Source organism: Delphinapterus leucas, chromosome 6 (assembly GCF_059928025.1).
Source record: "Delphinapterus leucas isolate spDelLeu-1000000601 "Yukka" chromosome 6, BTC_Dleu_Yukka2, whole genome shotgun sequence".
NCBI classification, from domain to species: domain Eukaryota; kingdom Metazoa; phylum Chordata; class Mammalia; order Artiodactyla; family Monodontidae; genus Delphinapterus; species Delphinapterus leucas.
The window spans coordinates 42,518,751-42,545,071 of NC_143134.1; the positions used below are offsets into that span (position 1 = coordinate 42,518,751).

The 26,321-nt window shown below is 36.1% G+C and overlaps 1 protein-coding gene across 8 annotated transcripts; it reads right to left on the minus strand.

Moving 5' to 3' along the window:
* Nucleotides 1-9,474: 9,474 nt before the first annotated feature.
* On the minus strand, nt 9,475-26,291 carry RMI1 (RecQ mediated genome instability 1). 8 transcript variants are annotated; one of them, XM_022558854.3, is made up of 5 exons: nt 26,132-26,291; nt 21,043-21,103; nt 20,461-20,499; nt 12,779-12,875; nt 9,475-12,010 (listed from the first exon to the last, which is right to left on the minus strand). In XM_022558854.3, exon 5 carries the CDS (start codon nt 11,972-11,974, stop codon nt 10,094-10,096), a length of 1,881 nt encoding a protein of 626 aa, XP_022414562.1. In that variant the 5' UTR covers nt 11,975-12,010; nt 12,779-12,875; nt 20,461-20,499; nt 21,043-21,103; nt 26,132-26,291; the 3' UTR covers nt 9,475-10,093. The 8 variants fall into 8 exon arrangements, with proteins under 8 accessions (XP_022414562.1, XP_022414561.1, XP_089769187.1 ...); XM_022558853.3 differs by having other exon boundaries at nt 25,600-26,291; XM_089913061.1 differs by having other exon boundaries at nt 25,415-26,291.
* Nucleotides 26,292-26,321: the final 30 nt, after the last annotated feature.

Genomic DNA, 26,321 nt, shown 5'->3' on the forward strand with positions numbered 1-26,321 from the left:
AGTGTAGAAGTCTTACACATCTTTCATTACATTCATTGCAAAGTATTTGATGCTTATGCTAGTAAATAGCAGTTTCTTTTCATTTTATATTTGTTCCTGATACATGAAAACATAATCAAGTGTTTTTTTCTATTGTCCTATATACAGTAACATTGCCAAGTACAACGTACTACTAATAGTTTATATATTTTGGATTTCCTACATACACAAGTCATTGGCAAATAAATAAAGAAGTTTATTTCTTTCTCTCCAACACTTGTTTGGTTTTCTTTTTTCTAGCCTTATTACTCTGGCTAGGACCTCCAGAACAGAGTTGAACAGAAGTACTAATAGCAGATATCCAGTCTTAATCCCAATCCTAAGTATGATGTCTACTATAGGTTTTATGTAGATACCCTTCATTAGAATAAGAAAACTACCTCTTACTAGTTTGTTTTTATTATGAATACATAAATTTTATCCAATGCTTCTTCTGCATCTACTGGAATGGGCTTATAGTTTTTATCTCTTAATGTGAATTACATTTACTGATTAAACTATCCTTGCTTTCCTGAAATAACCCCACTTTGTCATGATGTATTCTTTTTATATTTTTAGGTTTAATTGCTAATATTATATTTAGGATGAATTTATATTTTGAAATTATATTCAAAATTAATGAGGATTAATCTGTAATTCTTTTTTTCAATCTCCTATGCACGTTCAAAATTATGTCAGCCTAGTAAAAAGAATTGGGAAATATCCTCTTGCTGTCTAATCTCTGGAAGAATTTATGTAGAGTGGTGTTAATTTTTAATATTTGGAAGAACTCACTGGGGATGCCATCTAGGTCTGGATTTGTGAGCTTTCAAATAGTAGTTCACCCTTTTAAAGTGTACAATTGACTGTGGTTCTTAGTATATTAATAAAGTTGTGCGACCATCACAACCATCTAATTTCAGAGCGTGTAAATCACCCCCCAAAAAAGCCCATATCCATTAGCAGTCATTCACTGATTATCCTCCCTCCTGCTCTGGGCAACCAAGAATCACTTTCTGTCTCTATTGATTTAACTATTATGGATATTTCATATAAGTGGGATCATACACTGTGTGGTCTTTTGTGTTACTTTTTACACTTAGAATAATGCTTTTCGAGATTCATCCATGTTGTTCCATTTATCAATAATTCATTCCTTTTTATGTAGATACCTGATAGCAATGCAAAACAATTTTCTATAGACATACAAGTATTTTTATGGATGAATAGTATTCCATTGTACATATGTATGCATTTTGTTTCATCAGTTGATGAACATTTGAGTTGTTTCCACTTTTTGGTTATTATGAGTAATGCAGCTATGAATATTCATATATAAGTTTTTGTGTGAGCATACACTTTCAATTTTCTTGGGTAAGAATGGAATTGCTAAGTCATATGGTAACTCTATATTTAGGAAATGCCAGACTGTTTTCCAAAGAGGCTGTACCATCTTACAGCCCCATCAATATATGAAGGTTCCAATTTCTCCACATCCTTGCCAAAACTATCATTGTCTCTTTGATTACAGCTATCCTAGTGAGTGTATAGTACCTCACTGTGGTGTTCACTTGCATTTCCCTAGTGACTCATGATCTTGAGCATTTTATGTACTTATTGGCCATTCATAGATCTTCTTTGAAGAAATATCTATTCAAACACTTTGCCCATTTTTAAATTGGGTTGTCTTTTTATTGTTGAGTTGTAGGATTTTAGATACTAATCTCTTATCAGATATATAACTTACAAATATACTCTCCCAGTCTGAGGGTTGTTTTTTCATTTTCTTGATAGACTTTGGAAGCACAATTTTTTTTTTTAATTTTTATGAAGTCCAATTTATCTGTTTCTTCTTTGGTTGTCATGTATAAGAAACCATTGCCCCATCCAAGGTCACAAAAACTTACAACTATGTTTTCTTCCAAAGAGTTTTATAGTTACAGCTCTTACATTTGGGTATTCAATCCACTCTGAGTTAATTTTTGTATATGATGTGAGCTATAGGTTCAACTTTCTTTTGCATGTGGCTATGCAGTTGTACCAACACCATTAATTGAAGACTATTATTTCCCCTTGACAAAAATAAATTCAACTACTTTAACAAAATATGGAGCGATTTAGATTTTTCTCTTTCTTCTTCTATCTGTAGCTTTTCAGGTATTTGACCATTTCATCTAAATTGTTTAATGCCTCAGCATTAAGTTACTCATAATATCTTCTTAGAAGATTTTTAATATATATAGAAACAATAAGTGGTGTCTCTATTTCATTTGATATTTTTGTCTTCACACTTTTCCCTTCATTTTAATCTCAAAGAAGCAACTCTTAGCTTTAATTTTATTATGTTTGATTCCTATTTCAATAAATTAGGCTCTTTTTCTTCCCCCTTTGTGCTTAATTTGCAGTTTTTATAACTTACTGGGATAAATGCTCCACTCATTGACTTTTAGCCATCTTTTCTACTAAAAATATAAAGTCCCCTCTAAGCACAGCTTTACCTACACCTCATGAATTGATACTTTATTTTTTAAATGAAATATTTTCTAATTTTCATTGTGGATTCTTCCTTAACCCAAGGTTACTTTGGAGTATGTATTGTACTTTCTAAATATATGAGATTTTCTAAACCCTTGCCTGTTTTTTTTTTGGTATCTCATTTTAATTATGGTCAGAGAATATACTCTGGTTACAATTCTTTAAATCTTGTTTAGATGTGCTTCCTGGTATGGAAAATGGACAGTTTTTGTAAATGTCCCGCATGTCCATGAAAAACTATTATCCATTTGTTGAGTACAATAGCCTACACATGGTTGTTAGGTCAATTGTACTTTCTATATCCCTACTAACTTTTGATTACTGAGTGTGTGATCTTCCTCTATGATTGTAGATTTCTCTATTTCTCCTTGTAGTCCTCTGATAAACTTAGAAGCAATATATTGAATTCTATAAATTTCAAATTGCAAAATCTTCCTAATAATTAGTCCTTTTATCATTATCAACTACTAGTAAGTTTTTACTAGTATTAAGTCTCTTTACTACTAGTAAGTCTTTTGCCTAAAATTCTGTTTGATATTAATATAAGCACAGCAGCTTTCTTTTGGTTAGTGTTTATATATTTTTTATATAAACTTTTCTGTATCATTACATTTTGTTTCTCTTGTATATACAAGCATACCTCGGAGATATTCAGGGTTCAGTTCCAGACCTCCACAATAAAGCGATTATCACAATAAAGTGAATCACACAAATTTTTTTGGTTTCCCAGTGCATATAAAAGTTATGTTTACACTATACTGTAGACTACTAAGTGTGCACTAGCAGTGTATCTAAAAAAATGTACATACCTTAATTTAAAAATAACACTGTTGGGCTTCCCTGGTGGCACAGTGGTTGAGAGTCCGCCTGCTGATGCAGGGGACACAGGTTCGTGCCCCGGTCCGGGAAGATCCCACATGCCGCGGAGCAGCTAGGCCCATGAGCCATGGCCCCTGAGCCTGCGCGTCAGGAGCCTGTGCTCTGCAACGGGAGAGGCCACAACAGTGAGAGGCCCACGTACCGCAAAAAAATAAAACATAAATAAAAAATAAATAAAAATAACACTGTTTATAAAGCAGAAACTAACACACCATCGTAAAGCAATTATACTCCAATAAAGATGTTAAAAAATAAATAAAAATTTTAAAAAGTAATAAAAAATAAAAGTACTAAATGCCACTGAAATAAAAACACTGTTGGGAAAATGGTGCCAAAAGACTTGCTCCAGGGTTACTACAAACCTTCAATTTATAAAAATCACAATAAAGCAAAGCACAGTAAAGCAAAGCACAAGGTATGCCTGTCAATTGGATTGTGTTGTTAACTGACAATGTTTGTCTTTTACTGGAAGAATTAGCTTATTTACATTTAATGGAATTTCTGATCCATTTGGATTGTTTTTTTAACATCTTTATTGGAGGATAATTGCTTTACAATGTTGTTAGTTTCTGCTGTATAACAAAGTGAATCAGCTACATGTATACATATATCCCCTCCCTCTTGCATCTCCCTCCCACCCTCCCTTTCCCACCCCTCTAGGTGGTCACAAAGCATGGAGCCGACCCCCCTGTGCTATGCAGCTGCTTCCCACTATCTATTTTACATTTGGTAGTGTATATACGTCAATGCTACTCTCTCACTTTGTCCCAGCTTGCCCTTTCCTCTCCCTGTGTCAAGTCTATTCTCTACATCTGCATCTTTATTCCTGTCCTGCCCCTGGTTTCATCAGAACCTTTTTTTTTTATATTCCATATATATGTGTTAGCATACGTTATTTGTTTCTCTGACTTTCTTCACTCCGTATGACAGACTCTAGGTCCATCCACCTCACTACAAATAACTCAATTTCATTTTTTATGTCTGAGTAATATTCCATTGTATATATGTGCCACATCTTCTTTAACCATTCATCTGTCAGTGAACACTTAGGTTGCTTCCATGTCCTGGCTATTGTAAACAGGGCTGCAATGAACATTGTGGTACATGACTCCTTTTGAATTATGGTTTTCCCAGGGTATATGCCCCATAGTGGGATTGCTGGGTCATATGGTAGTTCTATTTTAGTTTTTAAAGGAACCTCCATACTGTTCTCCATAGTGGCTGTATCAATTTACATTCCCACCAACAGTGCAAGAGGGTTCTCTTTTCTCCACACCCTCTCCAGCATTTGTTGTTTGTAGATTTTCTGATACCCATTCTAACTGGTGTGAGGTGATACCTCATTGTAGGTTTTTTTTTTTGGCGGTATGCGGGCCTCTCACTGCTGTGGCCTCTCCCGTTGTGGAGCACAGGCTCCGGACGTGCAGGCACAGCAGCCATGACTCACGGGCCTAGCCGCTCTGGGGCATGTGGGATCTTCCCGGACCGGGGCATGAATCCATGTCCCCTGCATTGGCAGGCGATCTCTCAACCACTGCGCCACCAGGGAAGCCCCTCATTGTAGTTTTGATTTGCATTTCTCTAATGATTAGTGATGTTGGGCAGCTTTTCATGTGCCTCTTGGCCATCTGTATGTCTTCTTTGGAGAAATGTCTATTTAGGTCTTCTGCCCATTTTCAGATTGGGTTGTTTTTTTTAATATTGAGCTGCATGAGCTGCTAATATATTTTGGAGATTAATCCTTTGTCCATTGATTCATTTGCAAATATTTTCTCCCATTCTGAGGGTTGTCTTTTCGTCTTTTTTATGGCTTCCTTTGCCATGCAAAAGCTTTTAATTTCATTAGGTCTCATTTGTTTATTTTTGCTTTTATTTCCATTTCTCTAGGAGGTGGCTCAAAAAGGATCTTGCTATGATTTATGTCAAAGAGTGTTCTTCCTATGTTTTCCTCTAAGAGTTTTATAGTGTCTGGCCTTATATTTAGGTCCTTAATCCATTTTGAGTTTATTTTGTGTATGGTGTTAGGGAATGTTCTAATTTCATTCTTTTACATGTTGCTGTCCAGTTTTCCCAGCACCACTTATTGAAGAGGCTGTCTTTTCCCCACTCTATATTCTTTCCTCTTTTATCAAAGATAAGGTGACCATATGTGTGTGGGTTTATCTCTCTGGGTGATCCATTTGGATTTAAATTTACCACCTCACCCACTGTTTTTCCTATATACCATTTTTTCTTTGTTCTTTTCCCCTTCTTGCTCTTTTGGGTTGAGAACACTTTTTTGCTCTTGTTATTCTTTTTATTCGCATTAGTATATAGTGATAGACTACTTTTCAAATCTTTTAGTGTCTATACTCTAAATATAACATGCAACTTTGAATATTCAAGTCCAATATAAAACAGCAGATTTAACCTTTTCTCTGACATAAGGACCTTAAAATACTTTTCTTTATCCCTCACTCAACTGCCATTGTTTTCATGTAGTTTAGTCCTTTGTTTTTTTTTAACCCTCAAGAATTATTTTCATTTCAAAATTGCTATTCATTTAACCCATATATTTACCCTTTCAGTTGTTCATCATTCCTTCCTGTGTCTCCAAGCTTCCATCTGGTTACCATTTTCCTTCTGCTTAAAGACAACCTTCTTGTGTAGTTTGTTAGGGAAAAAATTATTTTTGTGTGTGAATTTTTCTTAATTTTACCAATTGCACCCTTACTGTTAAGGGCATTTTTGGTTTGTACAGAACTCTAGGTTGGTACTTATTTTTTCCATCATTTTGAAGACGCCATCCCATTGTCTTCTGATCCCCAAATTTTTAAATTGAGGTAAAATTGGCATATAAGTTTCAGGAGCACACCATCATGATTCCCACTGTCTTTATTTAGTCAGTTGCCATGTTTTTGGTCCTTTGAAATATGCCTTCTTTCACTGCTCTTTTTCTCTTTTTTTAGCTTTCAATGGTATTGATAATATTTGCACAGGTATGATTTTCTCTGAATATATTTTGCTTGGGGTTTGTGGGACTTCTGAAACCTGTAGCTTGATTTCCATAAACTTTATAAATTTCTTAAGCATTAACTCTAAGTGTGCTCTATTTCCTCTCTTTCAAGGACTACAGCTACATTAATGTTAGCCCTTCTTGGTGTTACATTGTTTTCTGGTTCTTTTCCATGCTTTTGTCTCTCTATACATTAATCTGAATTTTTTTCTTCTGACCAAACTTAATTCACTGTATCCTCAGCTGTGTTTCATCAAGAGTTAAACTCATTCACTGATTTTTTATTTTTAGCTATTATAGTCGTTTAGTTTTTTAAAATTCCCAATTCCCTATTGATATTTTCAAACTTTTCTGTTTTCCTCTTGCGCATATTACACAGTTGTCCATGAGTGTCTGAGCATTTCTTGTAGTGCCTGCTAACTCCAGAATTGAGCAGATGTACCCACCCAATCACAAGCAGTGGTGGACTAGGGCAGGGGCCAATACATGTAAGATATACAGAATGGAGGAGCAAAGAATATGTACTCTCTGAAAGCAGATTTACTCCTAAGAGGCACACAAAGATGATCTGATTATGCCCATTTTTTCCCCTTCCCATTTGCTTCTGCCAGCCTCCCACAGCGTCATTCTTTTTTGAATTCTCAGTTGGAGATTATCATGCAGGTAACTTGAGTGTCTGCTTAGCCTCACATAAGAGCAGACCTATGGCTACAAATTCTCAGGGAAAACTTTTTACCTCTCTACTAGAATCTAGGTGAAGTCAACCAAGTTTTCTTATAGTCTCTTGGGCAGATTTTTCTAATTTACTCTTTCACTGAAGAAGATATTTGAGGTGCCATGTATGCAGAGGTTTCAGGGCTTTAAGTACCACGTTACTGAACAGATGATGAGAAATCACTAAAAGATATTAAGCAAGGGAACGCAGATGATCAGATATGTTGATTCATTTGTAATAACAATAAATACTTACTGGAGTTACAAAGGTAAATCACTTAGCCATACCCCCAAGCCGCTTATATTCCATTAAAGCAATGGTTCTCAACCAAGGGCAGTTTTGTCTCCCAGGGAATATTTTCTGGTTGTCACAAATGGAAGGATTCTACTGACATCACATGGGTAGAGGCCAGCCCATGACAGCTCTCTACAACAAAGAATTATTCTGCCCGAAATATAGCAGTAAAGTAAAGGAAGCAAATAAGTACAATAATATATATAATATTAGTCTGTACAATATATAGAGAGCATGAAAGTGGGCAGGGGAATTCATGAAACACTTCAGTGGGCATCTAAAGCTTAAGCTGAGTGGAAATACAAACGAATATGGGAGGTAGCGGTATTACTATGAGCCATGCATGAGGTATATTCCCCACATCTGGAGAACAACTATGACTAAAATTTAGTGGCAGACCAGGTAGGTGAATAATAAGGAGGCAATGGGACTTCCCTGGTGGCGCAGTGGTAAAGAATCCACCTGCCAAAGCATGAGACACGGGTTCAAGCCCTGGTCAGGGAAGATCCCACATGCCGCAGAGCAACTAAGCCCGTGTGCCACAACAACCGAAGCCCACGCACCTAGAGCCTGTGCTCCACAGCAGGAGAAGCCACTGCAATGAGAAGCCCACGCACCACAACAAAGAGTAGTCCCCACTCGCCGCAACTAGAGAAAGCCTGTGCGCAGCAACGAAGACCCAACGCAGCCAAAAATAAATAAATAAAAATTTATTTAAAAAAAAAAAAGAATAAGGAGGCAAGATGAGGCTGAAAAGGAAGGCAAGAGTCAGATTGCAAAAGGCCTTACATACTATACATGAAGAGTTTGGACTTCACCCTGTAGGTAAGCAGATAGGAGGAGGTTGTTATTAAAGGGTAACAAAGAGAAAACAAGAAATTTATTATTCAAGAAAGATCATTCAGGAAGAATTACGGGAAAAGGCTTAAGGGCGAAATAAGGCACAGGCCAATTAGTAAACCTACTGGAATACTTAAGGCCAGAGAAAACTAGAGCCAGAATTAAAGCACCAATTAGAAGGATGGACTGATATGGTAAAGTACTATACCCAGTCTTTAGTGACGGAATATGAAGAGAAAATAAGGTTTAATCCCAGCTTTCCAGCACTACTCAAAGAGATAGGGTACAGGAGAACATTTACAAGAAAGATAATGAAAGATAACATCCATTTAGATCTCTTGTAGTAAAAGAGCTATGCAAGTATATAGAAGTGGTTATTATCAGATGATACAGCAGCAAAATCTGGATTGTGCCTTGAACTCTGATTATCATCCTTCAAGCAATAATGACAAAAGATTTTATAATATTTTTCTACTATATCCATATATTTTTATATATGTATTTATCTTACTTCCAGATATTTTCCTATTACATTATTTTAACTAAAAACACAGTGTCTTCATTTTATTATTTGTTTAATGTTTTAAAATTCAAGATACTTTAATTTAGATTTTTTTAAAAACAAAAGAATAATAAAAATAATTTTACCTTTCAAATGTGACTTTTTAACAGCAAAGTGGAAAAGTGGGAAACAGTCTCCCTTCTGGTTTTTTTTTGTGGGGATGGGAGGCCGGGGGAACAATCTCCCTAAAAAAGAAATCAGCACTTCCAACAAAACTAAAGGAAGAACTTACATGTACACCTAATTCAGAAAGGAGACAACTGGGACTTCCCTGCTGGTGCAGTGGTTAAGAATCCGTCTGCCAATGCAGGGGACACGGGTTCGAGCCCTGGGCCAGGAAGATCCCACATGCCGCGGAGCAACTAAGCCCATGTGCCACAACTACTGAGCCTGTGCTCTGGAGCCCACGAGCCACAGCTACTGAGCCCACGTGCCACAACTACTGAAGCCCGTGCGCCTAGAGCCCATGTTCCGCAACGAGAAGCCACCGCAATGAGAAGCCTGTGCACCACGACGAAGAGTAGCCCCCGCTCACCGCAACTAGAGAAAGCCCGCGTGCAGCAACAAAGACCCAACGCAGCCAAAAATAAATAAAATAAAATAAATTTTAAAAAAAAAGAAAGGAAATAACTAAAGACATGTGTAAATACCTTATTTTAATCCAGAAAAAAAAAATGAAATACTTACTGGATCTTCTTAATAATAATAGATTATCGTTGAAAATAAAGTTTTTAACTATTCAATATAATCTCTGAAATGGTATCTAATTAAGATAATTTGTTTTAAATATACCAGACAAATATTTCCAATCAGCAAAACAAAAACCAGCAAAACAATTTGTATCTGAGTCTGACATTCTAATCCACTGTATTTACATTTTTTCCTAATAATATAAACAAATCTTTTGGGGTACTCTACATATTAGAAGTACTCAACTACCTATTTGTAATTGTTAACTTTCAACAGTATGATTCATCAGTAAACACCAATACAGTACTTTAGCAGTCACCTTATGTGAAATAACAAGTGGAAAACAAAATTTCTCAACAACAGTGGGTCATCAAATTGCTTCAGCAGTTACTATAAAAAATTTATTTAAAAAACTTACATACACAAACATAATTAAACATTTTAAAATTAGACTGAAATCAGTTATGAAATCCTTTTCCCCTTTTACAAAAAGAAAGTTGTGAAAGTAAAAGGACAAATTTAATTCTAAATATTTCCTTGTTTTTTAAAATTGTTTGCTAGTAAATTATTTCTTTACTCGCCTCTTTAGGTTCTCAAGGTGTTCCACATTAACATCTTGTAATGCCAGTACCGTTCCCTTAGACAAGGAGGGATTCAATGAAATAGTCATTAGACAGCACAAATCTATTAGATCTCTCTGACATTTCTGCAAACCTTCCAGGAACTTTTGGTATTTACAAGGATCCTTTTTTAACTGTTTCATTTCTAGTACTGAAAACCCTATCAGACTAGTAAGTATTTCATCTACAAAGTCTACATCTAGATATGCAGTACCATCAGAAATTTTTGCTGTTATACTCCAAATGCCACCAGAACTTGAGAGATTTCCAGTTAAGGTTACAATAAATGCTTTGACTTTCACTGTTGTAACTTCCTTTGGTTTGCTGGCCATTAGAACAGACAAATAGATAAAAGGTGGAGAATATAAATCCATGGTGACAGAAAGATTAGTGCTATTCTCTGATGATCTTGAAGAACAAGTCTGTAAGTGGTGCTCATTTTTATTAAAAATGTGTGAACAACTTTTTGGTACATAATTGACCAGCTCTCCGTTTAATATTTTATTATTTAAGGAATGTCCATCTGAACTGCTGGTTTGTTTTATTTTATTATATGTCTCTGAGTTGTTATCTTTATTTGTAAAATTATGGGGTAGGGGTACATTATGATTAACTGAAACAATACTACTGTTTTGGTCTCTAGCAGATGGACAACTAAAAGATTTGTCTTCATTAGTTATTTGCTCAGATAAATTTTTTTCATTCCAATTATTATTTCCATTTTTGCAAATCAAAGAAAAATTATTCAGAGTATTAGATCTATGTGAAAATCTCTCTATACTTTCATCTGTAGTTCTGTTCAAAGTCAGTGGCTGTAATTCTTTGGTCTCTGTTTGTTCTTTCTGGACAGCTTCTTCTAAAAGCAAGGCCTCCTCCAATGAAAAGTCATCCAATTCCTCATCAGTAAAAAGCATAGACTGGTTTCGTGGTTTCTCTTTTGATCTTGGAGAAATAACAAGTCCTGGTTCAAAATCTGACTGTCTGATGGGAACAGTATTTGAAGAACTACCTGTGCTGAAACAACTTCTTTCCAAAGAGGTGTTATTATTTGCTGCAAGCTCATCATTTTCATCAAGACTTGCCAAGAGTTCTTCATCAGAAGGTCCTAATGCAGGATGTAGAACATCTGTAATTCTGGGGATGCTTTGGTTAGAATTATTTGGTATGACTGGAACTATAGGATCAGGTTCCCCAATTAATCTTGCAAGAACTTTTTCTTGGGCATATTCCTCTAAAAGAGCATCTACTTCTCCTCCCAACACCTTCACATTTTCTGGTTTCAATAAGAGAACACCAAGACGGAAAGAAATGTTTCCATAAATCAAAATTTTTGTACCTGGAGGAAGATCACTATGAAGAGCTGGAATAGACTGATATTCCATCCCCTGTATTTGTACAATTCCATCAGTAAGCTGTAGCATCAACATTCGTGAAGGCTTTGCTTCCCAAGGTTTTGGGGTTACTTGTGTTTCAGCTGTAATTAGGTCATTGGTTGTATTCTTTCCTCTCAACTTTTGTATCTGGGCATACGCAGGTTGACTTACATCAACCAATGAATTAATCTGCAGAGCAAAATATCCATTCAGTTCTCCTTTTGGAACTTCTAAAATGCCATCAGGTAAAAGACGATGCTCCAAATCTCTCAGATCAGTAAGGAGCCATTGCTCAAACACTTGTTTATTCATTTGTGCCTGACTCAAATTAACATTATCATTTTCTTCTTGGATCCAGTTAATACAAGCTTCCAGCCACATTAAAGGCACTTTAACATGCCATGTAGCTAAAAGCCAGGTTTCAACTCTTAACGCAATACTAGCTATACTCATTTCTTTTATATAAAAGAAATATTAGGCATCTATTACCTGAAAACAAAAAAAAAATTATGGTAATTCAGTACATCTAAATATAGTTTCTATAATTCTCTACAATGCACAAACAGGAGTAATCAAACTTTTAGATTTTTCTCTCTTCAGCACCTTTATAATTCTTTGACTTTCTACATGGCAAAACTTCAAATGCCACAAGTAATCAGATGGTAAAATAAGAAAAGCAAAAGGTTTGAGACAAGATACACCTAGGTTTGAAGGCTAGCTCTTCAAACTATAAGTTCTGTGATCTAGTATAAATTTCTTAACTTCTCTAACCTAATTTTTTCATCTATAAAATGTCAGTACCACCTCCTATCTAACACAGTTGTTGTGAGGATTACATGATTAACATTTGTAAAGCATAATGTCAGACCTACGAAATACCTGTAGTAATTAGTAGTTATGTTAATATAATAATCAGATTCTAATCATTTAAAATTTAGCTAGGAAACAATATTTACTAAGGTCCTTTCTATATCTATAAATTCATACTCTATTAAAACTTATACCATTGTATTCCATAAAATTATAACAAGTAACAATAGATTCTGAGCTGATGTAAAGCATCTTATTTGTTTAGCTAAATAATTCTCAACAGTCCTATCAGGTAAATATACTTCTGATTTTCTCAGTATGATAAAAAAGTAGCCAAACACTAAAGACTAACCTTTTTTCACAGAAGTATATTTTTTCCTTCTACAGATGAAGATATCTAAGAGTTCGAATTTATAAAAGTTTTAACATGTCCGTAAGAAAACTTACCATTTGGAACAGAAGCACAGGATTTGAGGATGGGATTTGGAACTGGTTGTTCAGTGGAGTACTTGTAACCTCTATTGCTCAGAAATGGCCCTGAGAGCTAAGACAAGAAGCAGTAAGGGTTATAAGAGGAAGCTGCAGAAAGAATCACTGGCCTATTTTCATAAGTGCAAAGTTTGATGGTATGGTTTGAAGGTTCCTATTATCAATCAGGGTAGAGTAGAGGTAGTACAGAATAAAAACATGAGGTATGGAATGAAATAAACAAAAGCAAGTTACCACGAGAAACTCAGACACTCTACCTTAGCTTGTTTCCTTCCCTTTATACTTACTTCACAGGGCTACTGTGAAAATTAAAGGATAGGAGAAGATGGCAGGCAGAGCACCAGCATAGGCACAAATCAGCTGACCCGAGGTGGCAATCCAATCATTTAGGCTGCTCACTTAGGCCCCAGCAATGGTTACAGGCCAGAAGCAGGCCACCCAAAAGGCGTCCGGGGCCCACAAGCAACCTGAGGCTGAAGCAGACCAAAGCAGCTGAAACTGAAATTGAACAGTGCCAACTGCAGAGGGAGAAAGGTTCAAAGCCAGAGAAGCTGGAGCTCTGGGATTCCATGGCAGGGGCAGCACTGGGGCGGAAAAAGAGACCCAGGTGATGACCATTCTCCAGATCGACCTCTGGCAAAACAGGGATGAAAGTGCTAGATAACCTCTTGGCCTTTGCCTGCTACATCTAGCCAGAGATCCATGAAAACTACTGCATAAATGCATAGGGGAAGAAGCTCTGTTCCACGGACTGGCATTTTAGATGCCTTCATGGAAAATGAAATTCTAACAAAGCTCAAGTTACATTCTTGTGAAAAGGCATTAAATTATCTCTGTATATTATATAGTAGGTCCTCTCACTTTTTGGAAAATAGCAAGTCTAGCTCCCTTGTAAAAACTTAAAGCTTATCCAAAGATTTCATTTTCTTAACCTTGCATTTCTTAGAAAATTTAATAGGCATATATTGTCTAGTTTCCCATCTTTTAGCTAAAGCAACATATATATCAATACTGACTTCTTCTTTTGTAGGTGTAGTTTTGTTTGTTTGTTTTTAATTTTTTAAGAAGAAAGGGATTAATTTTTTTTCCCCTAAAGCTTTGTGAAGGTCAGGGGATTTATCTATCAAAAAATAGTAAATAGTTATTTGTAACCTGTACTAAGCAGCATCCAGCCTTAAAACAGTCTTTTCTGGCTAAAGGTTAGAACAATGAATACTAGTATAATTGTTTGGGCTGCTTTTAATATCTTTTAATAAAAATTACTAGAAGACAGAAATCAAGAATTTGTTACATGTTGTTATTTGGTGTACTGATAATCATTTAAAAGTAAAACCCGGGGCTCCCCTGGTGGCGCAGTGGTTGAGAGTCCATCTGCCAATGCAGGGGAACACAGGTTCGCGTCCCGGTCCAGGAAGATCCCACATGCCGCGGAGCGGCTGGGCCCGTGGGCCATGGCCGCTGGGCCTGCGCGTCCAGAGCCTGTGCTCCGCAACGGGTGAGGCCACAGCAGTGAGAGGCCCACGTACCACAAAAAAATAAAAAATAAATAAATAAAATAAATAAAAGTAAAACCCTCTTATCGTGTAAAAAAAAAAAAAGAAATAAAAAAACAAATGAGAGCCAGTATATAATCTAGCGGTTCAGAGTGCAAGTGTGATGCCAAATTATCTTTCACTTACAAACTCTGTGACCCTAAACAAGTGGTCACATTGTTAATTTAACAAATGGTTAAAATTTAAAGGAAGAGTTAGTTATTGTGAGGAATACAAGAATAACATTTTAAAGGAGGAATTAAGAAGGTCATAACTACCAAACTGATAAATCTTTACACTGAAGAAAATAATTGTGAGTACAAATATATAATTTTTAAATTACATGTGAAAAACAATGTAAAAATTCAAAGGTAGGATAGGTCCCTGCCCATAGTGATAAAAATAAACCATGCAGAGTCAAATCGGCATGTCTCTTTAACAAAGAAACCAACAATCTCTACATGAGTCCTCTGATTTATCAAACGGAAATATTTTCTACCTTCTGGCTAAAAAAAGCAAAACACAGTGTGCTAACTTTTGTGTACAAAAGAAAGGAAAATAAGCACATTCTTATTTACTTTATACATAAAGGACCTCTAGAAGGATATACAAGAAACTAGATAAAACTTTAAATACATAGCTACACTCAATAACAAAGAGTAAAATCTTGTGGGCCAGGGCTTCCCTGGTGGCACAGTGGTTAAGACTCTGCCTGCCAATGCAGGGGACACAGGTTTGAGCCCTGGTCCAGGAAGATCCCACATGCCATGGAGCAACTAAGCCCGTGGGCCATGACTGCTGAGCCTGTGCTCTAGAGCCTGCGAGCCACAACTACTGAGCCCGTGTGCCACAACTACTGAAGCCCACGTGCCTAGAGCCCATGCTCCACAACAAGAGAAGCCACCGCAATGACAAGCCCGTGTACCTCAGCGAAGAGCAGCCCCCGCTCGCCGCAACTAGAGAAAAGCCCGCACACAACAAAGAACCAACGCAGCCAAAAATAAAAAGTAATTAATTTTTTAAAAAGTCTTGTGGGCTAGGAACAGAGGAGAAACCTAGAGTTTTAGTGCTGATTTAAAGCCACCAGGAAAAGGAGACTTCAGGCTAAAGCTCCAAGGCTTTAAGTTTAAGGGTCCAGTGTGCCAATTATAGGTCAGAAGACCAGAACAGACTACTTGCTAGAACTGGGCCAAAAAAATCTTCCACTCAATACCTACCTATGGCCTATGGAGGAAACAGAGATAACCTAAGAATGGAAATGAGGCCTACATAACTTGTGTAGTACATATAGCATGGTCCAGAACTAGGCTATTCACATAAAAACCCAAGTCTCTAATGACACAGCTGATCTAGAGCTATGCCAGCCAGAGGGTCAGGTTGAAGCAACTCCAAAAAAACACAAAAGGGAAAAACACACATGGGAAAAACCTCTATCCAACATGAGCTCTCAAACCAAAATTATAACATATTTAAGGAAAATCACCACCATAAGCCACATCAGCAGACACAACTAACAGGAGAATTTATACCTAGAGAAATCTGTTTTTAAATGAAGAATCTTAAATATTTTTAAAATAATCTTAAATATTTTTAAAATGTCTTTGAGCATACTAAATACACTTTAAAAGTAGGACTAATCCTTAAAGAAGAATAGAAGATAATTAAACAGTAACAGGCATTTATGAAAAGTATCAATTGGACATCTTGGAAATGGGAAACAGCCTCAGAAATTTAAAACTCAGTAGATGGGATAAACAAAAGGCTAAAAACAAATGAAGAAAAAACTTACACTTTGGAAATTACATAGAACAGAGTATGAAAATTTAAGAAATTAAGCAAAGAAGGGGGAAAAAGGCTAAGTAGGGAAAACAGGCTTCTACACTGAAGTAATCAGTTTCAGAAGAAAATAGAAGAGGTGAAGGAAACAGTTTTGTTTTTTTTTAAGATAATGGTTAAAGGTGGTCAAAAGGAACAAATTTCCAATTATAAGATAAACAAGTAATAGGGATGTAATGCACAACATGATGACTGTAGTTAACACTGCTGTTCGATATATACGAAAGTTGTTAAGAGATTAGATCCTAAGAGTTCTCATCACAAGGAGAATTTATTTTTTCTTTTTCTTTTTCTTTTTTTTTTGGCTGTGTTGGGTCTTTGTTGCTGCCCGCAGGCCTTCTCTAGTTGCAGTGAGCAGCGGCTGCTCTTCCTTGCAGTGCACGGGCTTCTCATCGCAGTGGCTTCTCTTGTTTCGGAGCACAGGCTCTGGGTGCGTGGGCTTCAGTAGTTGTGGCACGTGGGCTCAGAAGTTGTGGCTCACGAGCTCTAGAGCGCAGGCTCAGTAGTTGTGGCACACGGGCTCAGTTGCTCCGTGGCATGTGGGATCTTCCCGGACCAGGGCTCGAACCCGTGTCCCCTGCATTGGCAGGTGGATTCTTAACCACTGCACCACTGGGGAAGCCCAATTACCTTTTTATCTATATGAGATGATGGATGTTAGCTTAATCTGTTGTGGTAATCATTTCACAGTATATGTAAATGCTATACACCTTAAACTTATATGGTGATGTATGCCAATTATTTCTCAATAAAACTAGAAAAAAATATAAATAAAAGTGAAATTTTTTCATAATAAAAAAATAAAGAATAATGGTTGAAATTTTTCTACAATTCAAGAAAGATATGATTCTGTAGGGTGTAAAAGCTCAATACTGCTAAGCAACAAGTGTAAAAATCCACCTATAAACATAGCATGGTAAACTGTAAAACATCAAGGACAAAGAAAAAAAATCTTTTTTTTTTTTAAATCTTAAGATTCAACAAGCTGGATCTAAAATTTGAGGTAACAAAAATGTAGAAAATACAAAAAGAATTCAGAGGGAAGTTAAGGTATTATGTTTTGTCAAGGAGGATAATAGAGATTATGTTTACTATTTTATAAGAAAAATATAAAAATTATGTGTTTAAGGGTAAAAATGAAAGATTGAAAAAACATTCTTATAATCCCCGCAAAACTCAGATAATAGATTTTTTAAAGCCATAAAATTCTAAGAACAAAGAAAATGGGAGAAGAAACAATGGCAACAAATTTTGGAAACTGGAAAGCAAACAGATTAGTACATGATTTAGCAGACATTAGAAAGCTGAATTCTAAGGTGGCATTAAGAATGGCTGATATAAAAACCCAGAACCCACAAAAGGCAATACTAAGTATGCCTGGAAGTAAAGGGTACTCTAAAAACAAGATTGATTAGACGATTCTTTAAGACATTTAAGAATGTGGCATCCCTATCCCACATCAGGAAGATACATAATGTACACTTCAAAACTGTTAAGAGGGTAAATTTATGTTATATGTTTTTTACCATAATTTTTTAGAAAGAGAGAAAAATCAAGAGGGAAGCAGAGGAGGAAAAAAAGGAAAAAATAAAAGTACCTCTATTTGCAGATGACATGAATGTTTATGAAAAAATGCCAAAGAATGTACAAAGAAACTATATCACCTGATAAACGAGTTAGCAAGATGCAAGTGTCTTTTTTGTGCTCTATTTAGTGCCACACTTTCACACTTTTGTGCTTTTTGTTGATGATTTCACTATTTAAAACAGCTCCATAGCATACTTCTGAAGCACTGTCTAGTGTTCCAAAGCATAAGAAAACTGTGTGAGATGTGTCATATGTAAAATCTGTGTGTTAGATTAAGCTTCATTCAGGCATTAGTTATAGTGCCACTGGTCATAAGTTCAGTTAATGAATCAACAACATATAGTGAATAAAGTATCTTTAAACAGAAACACAAATAAAACAAGGTTATGTACTAATCAGTTGGTGAAAATGTCATGACCAGAGGCTCACAGGAACCTAACCTTGTCTTTCCCCTAGGAACAATAGTTCAGTATTCCCTAATTCAGTGTTCACAGGGACTTTATATAGAACATAACTACCAGGAATAATGAGACTTGACTGTACGAGCAATGAACAAAGAGTACAATTTACAGTAGCCCTCAAAACTTAAATCTAACAAAATATGTGCAGGATGTATATGCTGAAAACTACAAACTACTGTTGAAAGAAATCAAAGACAACCTAGACAAATGAAGAGATATGCTGTGTTGAAGACTCTATGATCAAGTTTCAATTCTCCCCAAACAGATATATAGATTCAATGCAATTCCATTCAAAATCCCAGCATTTTTTTTTTTTTAAAGAATGGCAAGCTGATTCTAAGATTTACATGGAAAGGCAAAGAAACTAGAATAGCCAAGGTAATTTCAGAAAACAAAAAGTTGGAGACTCACACTGAGTTCAAGACTTAGTATAAACTACAGTAATCAAGACAGTGAAGTACTGGCAAAAGGATTAACATATCAGTCAATGGGAAGAGAAGACAGCCTAGAAAATAGACCCATTCATATATAGTCAATTGATTTTGCAAAGGCATTTCAGAGGAAACAGGATAGTCTTTTGAACAAATGACGCTAAAACAACTGAACATCCATATGCAAAACTATGAACCTCAACCAATGCCTCACATCATATATAAAAGTTAAATGGACCACAGACCTAAATGTGAAAACTAAAACTATAAAACATCTATAAGAAAAGTTAGGAGAAAAAAAAAACCAAGCTCATAGATAAGAGAGAATAGATTGGTAGCCGCAAGAGGTAAGGGGTGGGGGTGGGCAAAATGGGTGCAGGGGGTCACAAGGTACAAACCTCCAGTTATAAAATCAGTAAGTCATGGAAATGTAATGTACAGCATGGTCACTGTAGTTAAAATACTATATTGCATATCTAAAAGTTGCTAAGAGAGTAGATCTTAAAAGTTCTCATCACAAGAAAAAAAATTTTTTTGTAACTAAGTGGTGATGGATGTTAACTGGATTTACTGTGGTGATCATTTTGCAACGTATACAAATATCAAATTATTATGTTGTATACCTGAAACTAAAAGGTTATATGTCAATTATACCTCAATTTTTTTTAAAGGGGAAGAAAAGTTAGGAGAAAAATCTTTGTGATCTTGGTTTCTTAACGGTGTTCTTAGATACAACACCAGAAGCATAATCCATAAAAGAAATTAATAAACTGAGCTTCACCAAAATTTTAAAATTCTGCTCTGTGAAAGACACTGTTAAGAGTATAAAGACAAGCCAAACACACACAAAGACAAGCCACAGACTGGGAGAAATACATAATTGACAAAAGACTTATATCCAGACTATATAAAGAATTCTAAAATTCAATAGGAAGACAAACTAATTTTAAAAGGAACAAAAGATTTGAATAGACATTTCACCAAAGGATATGCAGATAACGAGTAAGACATTAAGGAAATGCAAAACTGAAATCACAGTGTGATATTACACAGCTATTAGCATAGCTAAAATAAAAAATAACTGACAATACCAACTACTGGAATTCTCATACATTGCTGGTGGGAAAGCAAAATGACACAGCCAGTTTAAAAAACAGTTTAGCAGTTTCTTAGGAAGAAAAACAGTTTAGCATTTTCTTACAAAGTTAAACTCACCATACAACCCAGCATTACTAGGTGTTTACTCAAGAGAAATGAAAACGTATACTCATTAAAAATCTCTGTGAACATTTATAGCAGCTTTTTTCATAATCACCAAAAAACTAGAAACAACCCACATGTCCTTCAACTGGTGAATGGATTAACAAATTGTTGTACATCATTACAATGGAATACTATTCAGTAATAAAAAGGAATAAACTAATAGATGCAATAACATGGATGAATATTGCTACAGATGGTATCACTCAGAAAATTCATATGTTGAAATCCTAATGCCCAATGTGATGGCATTAGGAGGTGGGGCCTTTGCGAAGTGTTTACATTATGAGGATGAAGCCCTCATGGGACTTCCCTGGCAGTCCAGTGGTTAAGACTCTGTGCTTCCACTACAGGGAGCACGGGTTCGATCCCTGTTTGGGGAACTAAGATCCCACATGCCGTGCAGCATGGCCAAAATAAATCAATAAATAAAAATAAAGTCAGAATTTTGAAAAGGTATTAATTTAAAAAAAAAACTTACAACCCAATAACAAAAAAATAAACAGTAGAGACGTCTCCACACAGCTACTTACCCCTTCTGCCATGGGAGGTTACTGTAAAAAGACTGTCATCTAAGAAACAAGAAGCACGTTCTCATCAGACACCCACTAAATCTGCCATCACCTTGACCTTGGACTTCCCAGTCTCCAAAGAAATAAATCTCTGTTGTTTATCAACCACCCAGTTTATGCTATTTTGTCACAATAGCCCAAATAGACTAAGACAAATGTTAAATGCAGCAAGCTAAGTAAAAGAAGCCAGACAAACACTGTATAAGTCCAAGATGGCATTATGGAAAAGGCAACACTACAGAAACAGGTGGCAGCGATGATGTGACTAATGTTTGTCAAAACTCGTAGAACTATATACAAAAAAGAACATGAATTTTACTGAATGTAAATTATATCCTCAATAAAAATACTGAAGACAAACACCAAAAGGATAGATATTTAATAACTAATTTTCAAACTTGCTGAGGAAAACACAGAATAAAGAAAACAATCCAAAAGAAGGCACAAAAGGAACTGGCAAGCACTATAAATAGAAAGAATAAACAAGGTGGTAGAAATAAGTCTAAATATATCAGCAATCATAATGAACATAGATTAACTCACCTGTTAAAAGATACTCTCAAATTGAAAAAACCAAGTTCAGCTGCATGCTTAAAAGATGACCCTAAAACAAAATAACATCGAAGCATGAAATTAATTAAAATAAGGCATGTTAAAATCCCCAAGCATGATATTATGAGGCCACAGCTGAGTGACATCTTATCCTCAAGACAGAGATCTGTACTTCTATAACCTAAGATTCCCAAGTGCTACTTTATCGCATCTGTTGTCATTTTTTTAACCTCAAAAATTAAGCTAGATCCAAGACTCTTAGGTGTACTCATTCAATAGTAAGTTACCTTACTTTCTTCACTAAAATTTAAACACCACAGCACTGGCAAATGGGCCTAGTCTAATTGGCAGAGGTGTTGTAGTAATGAGATGACAGTCATTAAGTAAACTGAAATCAAGACAGTGTACTTTCAGTAAAGTTATAATTATTTAAATGAATTATCAAGTATAAATGCCACAATTAATTGTTTGCAGAATGTTTTGTACTATAAATTACTCGGTGTATACAGTATATACCCCTAAATTATTATATGCAGCCATTTAACACAAATGCTATTTTCTACCTGAACCTGTTAAACAGTAGGAGTTAATACTGTTAGTACTTCTAGGAGGATGAAGGAACCAATAAAAAAGAAAGACTGATTGATTGTGAACTGAAAAGGTCAAGGCTGGATAGAAAATGAAAGAAAGGAATTTCAGTGGTGTTAATTCTATATCCCAGCAGTACAGCTGTTTAAACAGAGAACTGAAGAAAAAGGTTTAATAAAAATTAAAACCTCTTACTTGTAAGATTTTAAACTTTTTCAAAATACATACTTTTACATCTGTAATATTATCTAAACCTCAAAATAGTCATTTATGATAGAAAGGGTAGGGATTGTCATCTATTTGGGTGAGAATGAAACAGGCATGAAGATTAAGACATACAGATCATACATGGTAGCAAACGCAGAACGAAATTCTGCTAACCTCCATTTCTATAACATTTTCTAGACCCTGTTCGACTTAAAAGAGAAAGTAAAGCCAGTCCCTCATTTACATATACCCACTTGCATATAAACTATAAAACTCATTCATAAATGGCCATTCTATAAGAGCACTACACTATTACAATGAACAGACTTTTCTCAGATCTCATTTAAACGACAAGCTCACCTAGTATATTCTAAATTATTTCCTTTACTAAGTCAAATCAAAGAAACACATCACCTACTGCATCTATCTTTGTAACAGCTTCAAAACAGTGTTATCATTAAGTACTTTTCCTTTTGCTATAACTCTACTAAAATATGACATAAAAGTTTTTTTAAATTTTTAAATATTACAAACTGATATTTTAAGGCTTATGTATTCATTTATTTTATTTTTTTAATTTTGTAGTTATCTCAAACACGCACTTCCTTGTTTGTGTTGTTGCATTCGGCAAGTGACAAAACTCCTTTCAGATGATAGTTGGGACAAATTCTGAGAAACAGTGCTCAATGAACCACAGTGAAATTGTTCTATAAACACGTGGCAGTTCTAATTAATAATTTTCTCCAAATACTACCTTCTAGGATTTAAATTTCCACTTCCAGAGCTACATGATATACTACAATTTTATAATAATGTTATAACCAAATGCACATTTGCTACATAGAATTCTTCATTTAAAAGCAAAGTAAGTAAAGTGGAGGGCATATTGATCTGAAACATGGTTTACTCCCCACAACTGCATGTTAAAAACAATTTCAATAAGATGTTTCTACATATAATAGGATTTTTTTTTCCTACAGGTAAAAAAGAAAAGCTTATTAAACTTTTTAATTAAATGGAAAAAGTATTATCATGTGGGATTACAAAGTTTAGACTGGGTTTCAATAACCGAGCCCCTTAATAATTTAGTAAATTGTATTACTTGCATCTACTCCTTCAAGAGAATTCCTAAGGTTTTTGTTCCTCCCTTTCTTGAGAAACTGAGTAACCATAGTCACCGCAGGTAGAAGCAACTCAGAGGGGAGGTGTTAGCTATAGCAGCACAACTTCTCATCTACTCATAAAGAACAGCCCCTGATCCTCAAGAACATCACTCTCCAAGAAAAAAATATGAAAAAGTATACGTTGAAATTGTACATTAAGAAATGTTCACACCGTATGATTTCAAAACTTAATCTTAAGAAAATAATCAGAAATGAGGACAAAGATTTTATGTGCCAGAGTGTTTATCACTGTGCTTTTACAGTTTGGAAAAAAAACAGAAACAATCTAAATGTTCAACAACAGTAAAAAAAAAATTTTTTTAATTAAATATATTACATTGGATCCATGAAATAGTCTTCTGAAAAAACATTTTTAAGTACTATTTAATGACATGAAAATATGTTCATATTTTTATTCTGTTAGGAGAAAAGGTCAGATGTAAAACTACATACATCTTAATCTCCATTAATTTTATAATCATGAAAAAAATGTTTTTTAAAAATTGATTTACATCTTGTGCTTGCTAAACTTGGCTGACCACACTAATCTACATTCTAGATCTTGACTGCAGGAACTGAGCAGAAGAGAATAGAGTAAAAAAATTCTATCATTTGCCACTAAGACTTAGGCAAATTTGATTTATGTTACTTTTCAGTCAGCCTCACATATTTCAATTTTTTAAAAAATAGAAAAAGAGGCAGAAGTATTGATACCATCCTTTTGGACATTGTATGTGGCATTCAATCAATAGCTAAGACTTAAAAGCACTAACAAATACTCAAGTTATAACCAGTCCATGTTTCCACTGTCTTCATCTAAAAAATACAGGTGAGTCTGTGTTTTAACTCCTTGGGGATGACTTTAAGGTAACCCCAGAATTTTGAGAAGGCACTCTGAAAATTATGGGAAAAAAATTTGTGTTTAATGACTGAAATCAGAAAGAAGAAATTAGTGGAGCTGTTTGTGGATCCTCCATAACCTAATGTAAGGAAAAGACAGACAGAGAATAGGTTTAGGAGTCTGAATCCCATTTCTGCTATGTGACCTTAGACGTGTTCCTTAACTTTTTCTTAACCACAATTTACTAGCTGAACTGTAATAAGCATTAAACTGCCAGCACAAGGTCTGGCACAAACTCAGAAAATGGTAGTTATAAAATTTTAAGTAATCATCCAGCTCGCTCGTGTACAATCTCAACTATATTAGTTTATCTAAAGTAAATCCCACAAGCTAAGTAATACTAGCTCTAAATTCATCAGGAATCCAAATAATCATACAATTATTTACTCAACACAGGAGCCACAATGTAGCAACCAAGTTGGTAAGTTCTTGAATGAGCACAGATGTAACAGTTTGGCTGAAAACAATAGAGAATGAAAGGATGGTGAAAAGACAGACTTTCCTCAAGCTAGCAAGTCCCTGAATGAAAATGGTGGAAAAAACAGACTTTCTTGTTATTTAAACAGTAAACCTATAAAGCAAATTAAAAGAGGCAAGGAAGAAAACAAGTAGAAAAAGAAAAAAGCAAAACAAACAAAAAAAAACAAAACCTGACAATGGCATCTAGAAAAGAGAAATAAGACCTTTCAGCAGTTAGGGTCCAGTCAGAAGACAGTGAAACTGGGAATAAGTTCTTAAGATAAAGCTGCTTACTTTGCATTCCGGCCCATCAATCATCACTGTTTATCAAGGCAGAAAATGATGGTTGCAACAGAAATACTAGCTTGAAGAAAACATCATTAGTACAGTACCCCTATATGTGCCTATCTGTGTTAGTGAAGTGTCCCAGGTTTTAAATGACAGATTCAATTAAATGCTGCAAATCCTGACTGGCAGATTAAATCTCTACAATCCAAGTATCCCCAGCCCCTTCATACACTCAATTTTCTTGGCTGAACATTAAATAAAAATCCAAACTATGTATCGTAAAACCAAACACAAGTTAAGTTTTACCTCCCAACAAGACTATGATATTCTTCATGGTGGGGCCATTAAAAAATATTACAACTCAAAGAGCCTTTTAAAAACTCCACAATCCCAGACAGTATGCTCTAACAGTATTTGTTAACTATCCTCCCAGCCAGTAAATGTTGGTGCTTCATGAAGTTCTCAGTTCCTCCTAAAGAGTTCTCTTCCTGATTAAGCAAGTAAAAGATAAAAGATGGCGGAAATCAGACATTTTTTTTAAATGCTGGTTACATCTAATTTGCAAAGTATTCAAGAGGAAAATCAAGTTACAGCGGAATGAATCAGCACAAATTCATAATTACAAAAAAAAAGTGTATTCTAACGGTGGGTTTACATCCCATGTAAATTATAACATTTTTATGCTTGAACACAAGTCTGGGGTTGTGGGTGAGAGCTGGAGAGCTGAGTCAGGATGTGGATACTGGGTACTACTTACTGGCAATTTCCCAGGTTTGTCACCGATTCAGAGTGACCTTAAGTGCCTTAACAAAGGGAACCATCAAAGCCTGACACAGGGGCCTTAGAAGTAACCGCACACAAAGCAAGTATAAACTGAACACGCTAGAACGGTAACATATCTGAGGGCGAGGGTTTTAGTCTGTTTTAATCACTGCCGAATACCTTGACACACGGTGGGCGCTTTAAAGAGGTGAACGAACGCAAAGCGGATGTCTACAACGCATTTTGCGATTTGCATTCATTGTAGGATATGAAAGCAATACTTCCAGAAATTTTTCACACGTAGCGGCAGCACCGACACTACAAAATACTCGTATCGCAGGTCCCATTAACAAAAAAGAAAGAAAGAAAAAGAAAGGAAAAACAAAAGGTTTCGTCAGAACGGAGAGCCCTGTAAAGACCCCGGGAGTACAGGCTCAGCGCCGGAAGCAAAGGAACTGAGTTCTCCCGGGCTCCGAGGCTCGCCCGCCACAGCCCAGCGGGACGGCCAACAATTCCCGGAACCCCGAGCCGCCAGCGGACAGCGGGCCGCGACCCTCCGGCTGCGCCCCCGGGCCGGGCCACGCCTGACGGCGCCGCGGCCCGTTACACACAACTCGCCCCGCAGCCCGGGCGAGAGGGGAGCACGGGGGAAGAAAGGAGACGCGAATGCGGGCTGTGGAAACGGGGACATTCGCCTGGGCCTAACACCGACCTGGACGTCCCGCCTTCCCCTCGCGCAAAACTGGTTCCTGGGCCTCGCGACTGTGAGAACAGGAACCACCACGGCGCGCGCCCTAATCCTTTTTTGCTCCTTCCCGCCCGTTTTGCCGCGCACTCACGCCCCTCCTCCAAACCCTGAAGACCCCTCAGGGCCCCGAAAACGCCCCTTCACCCGCCCCCTC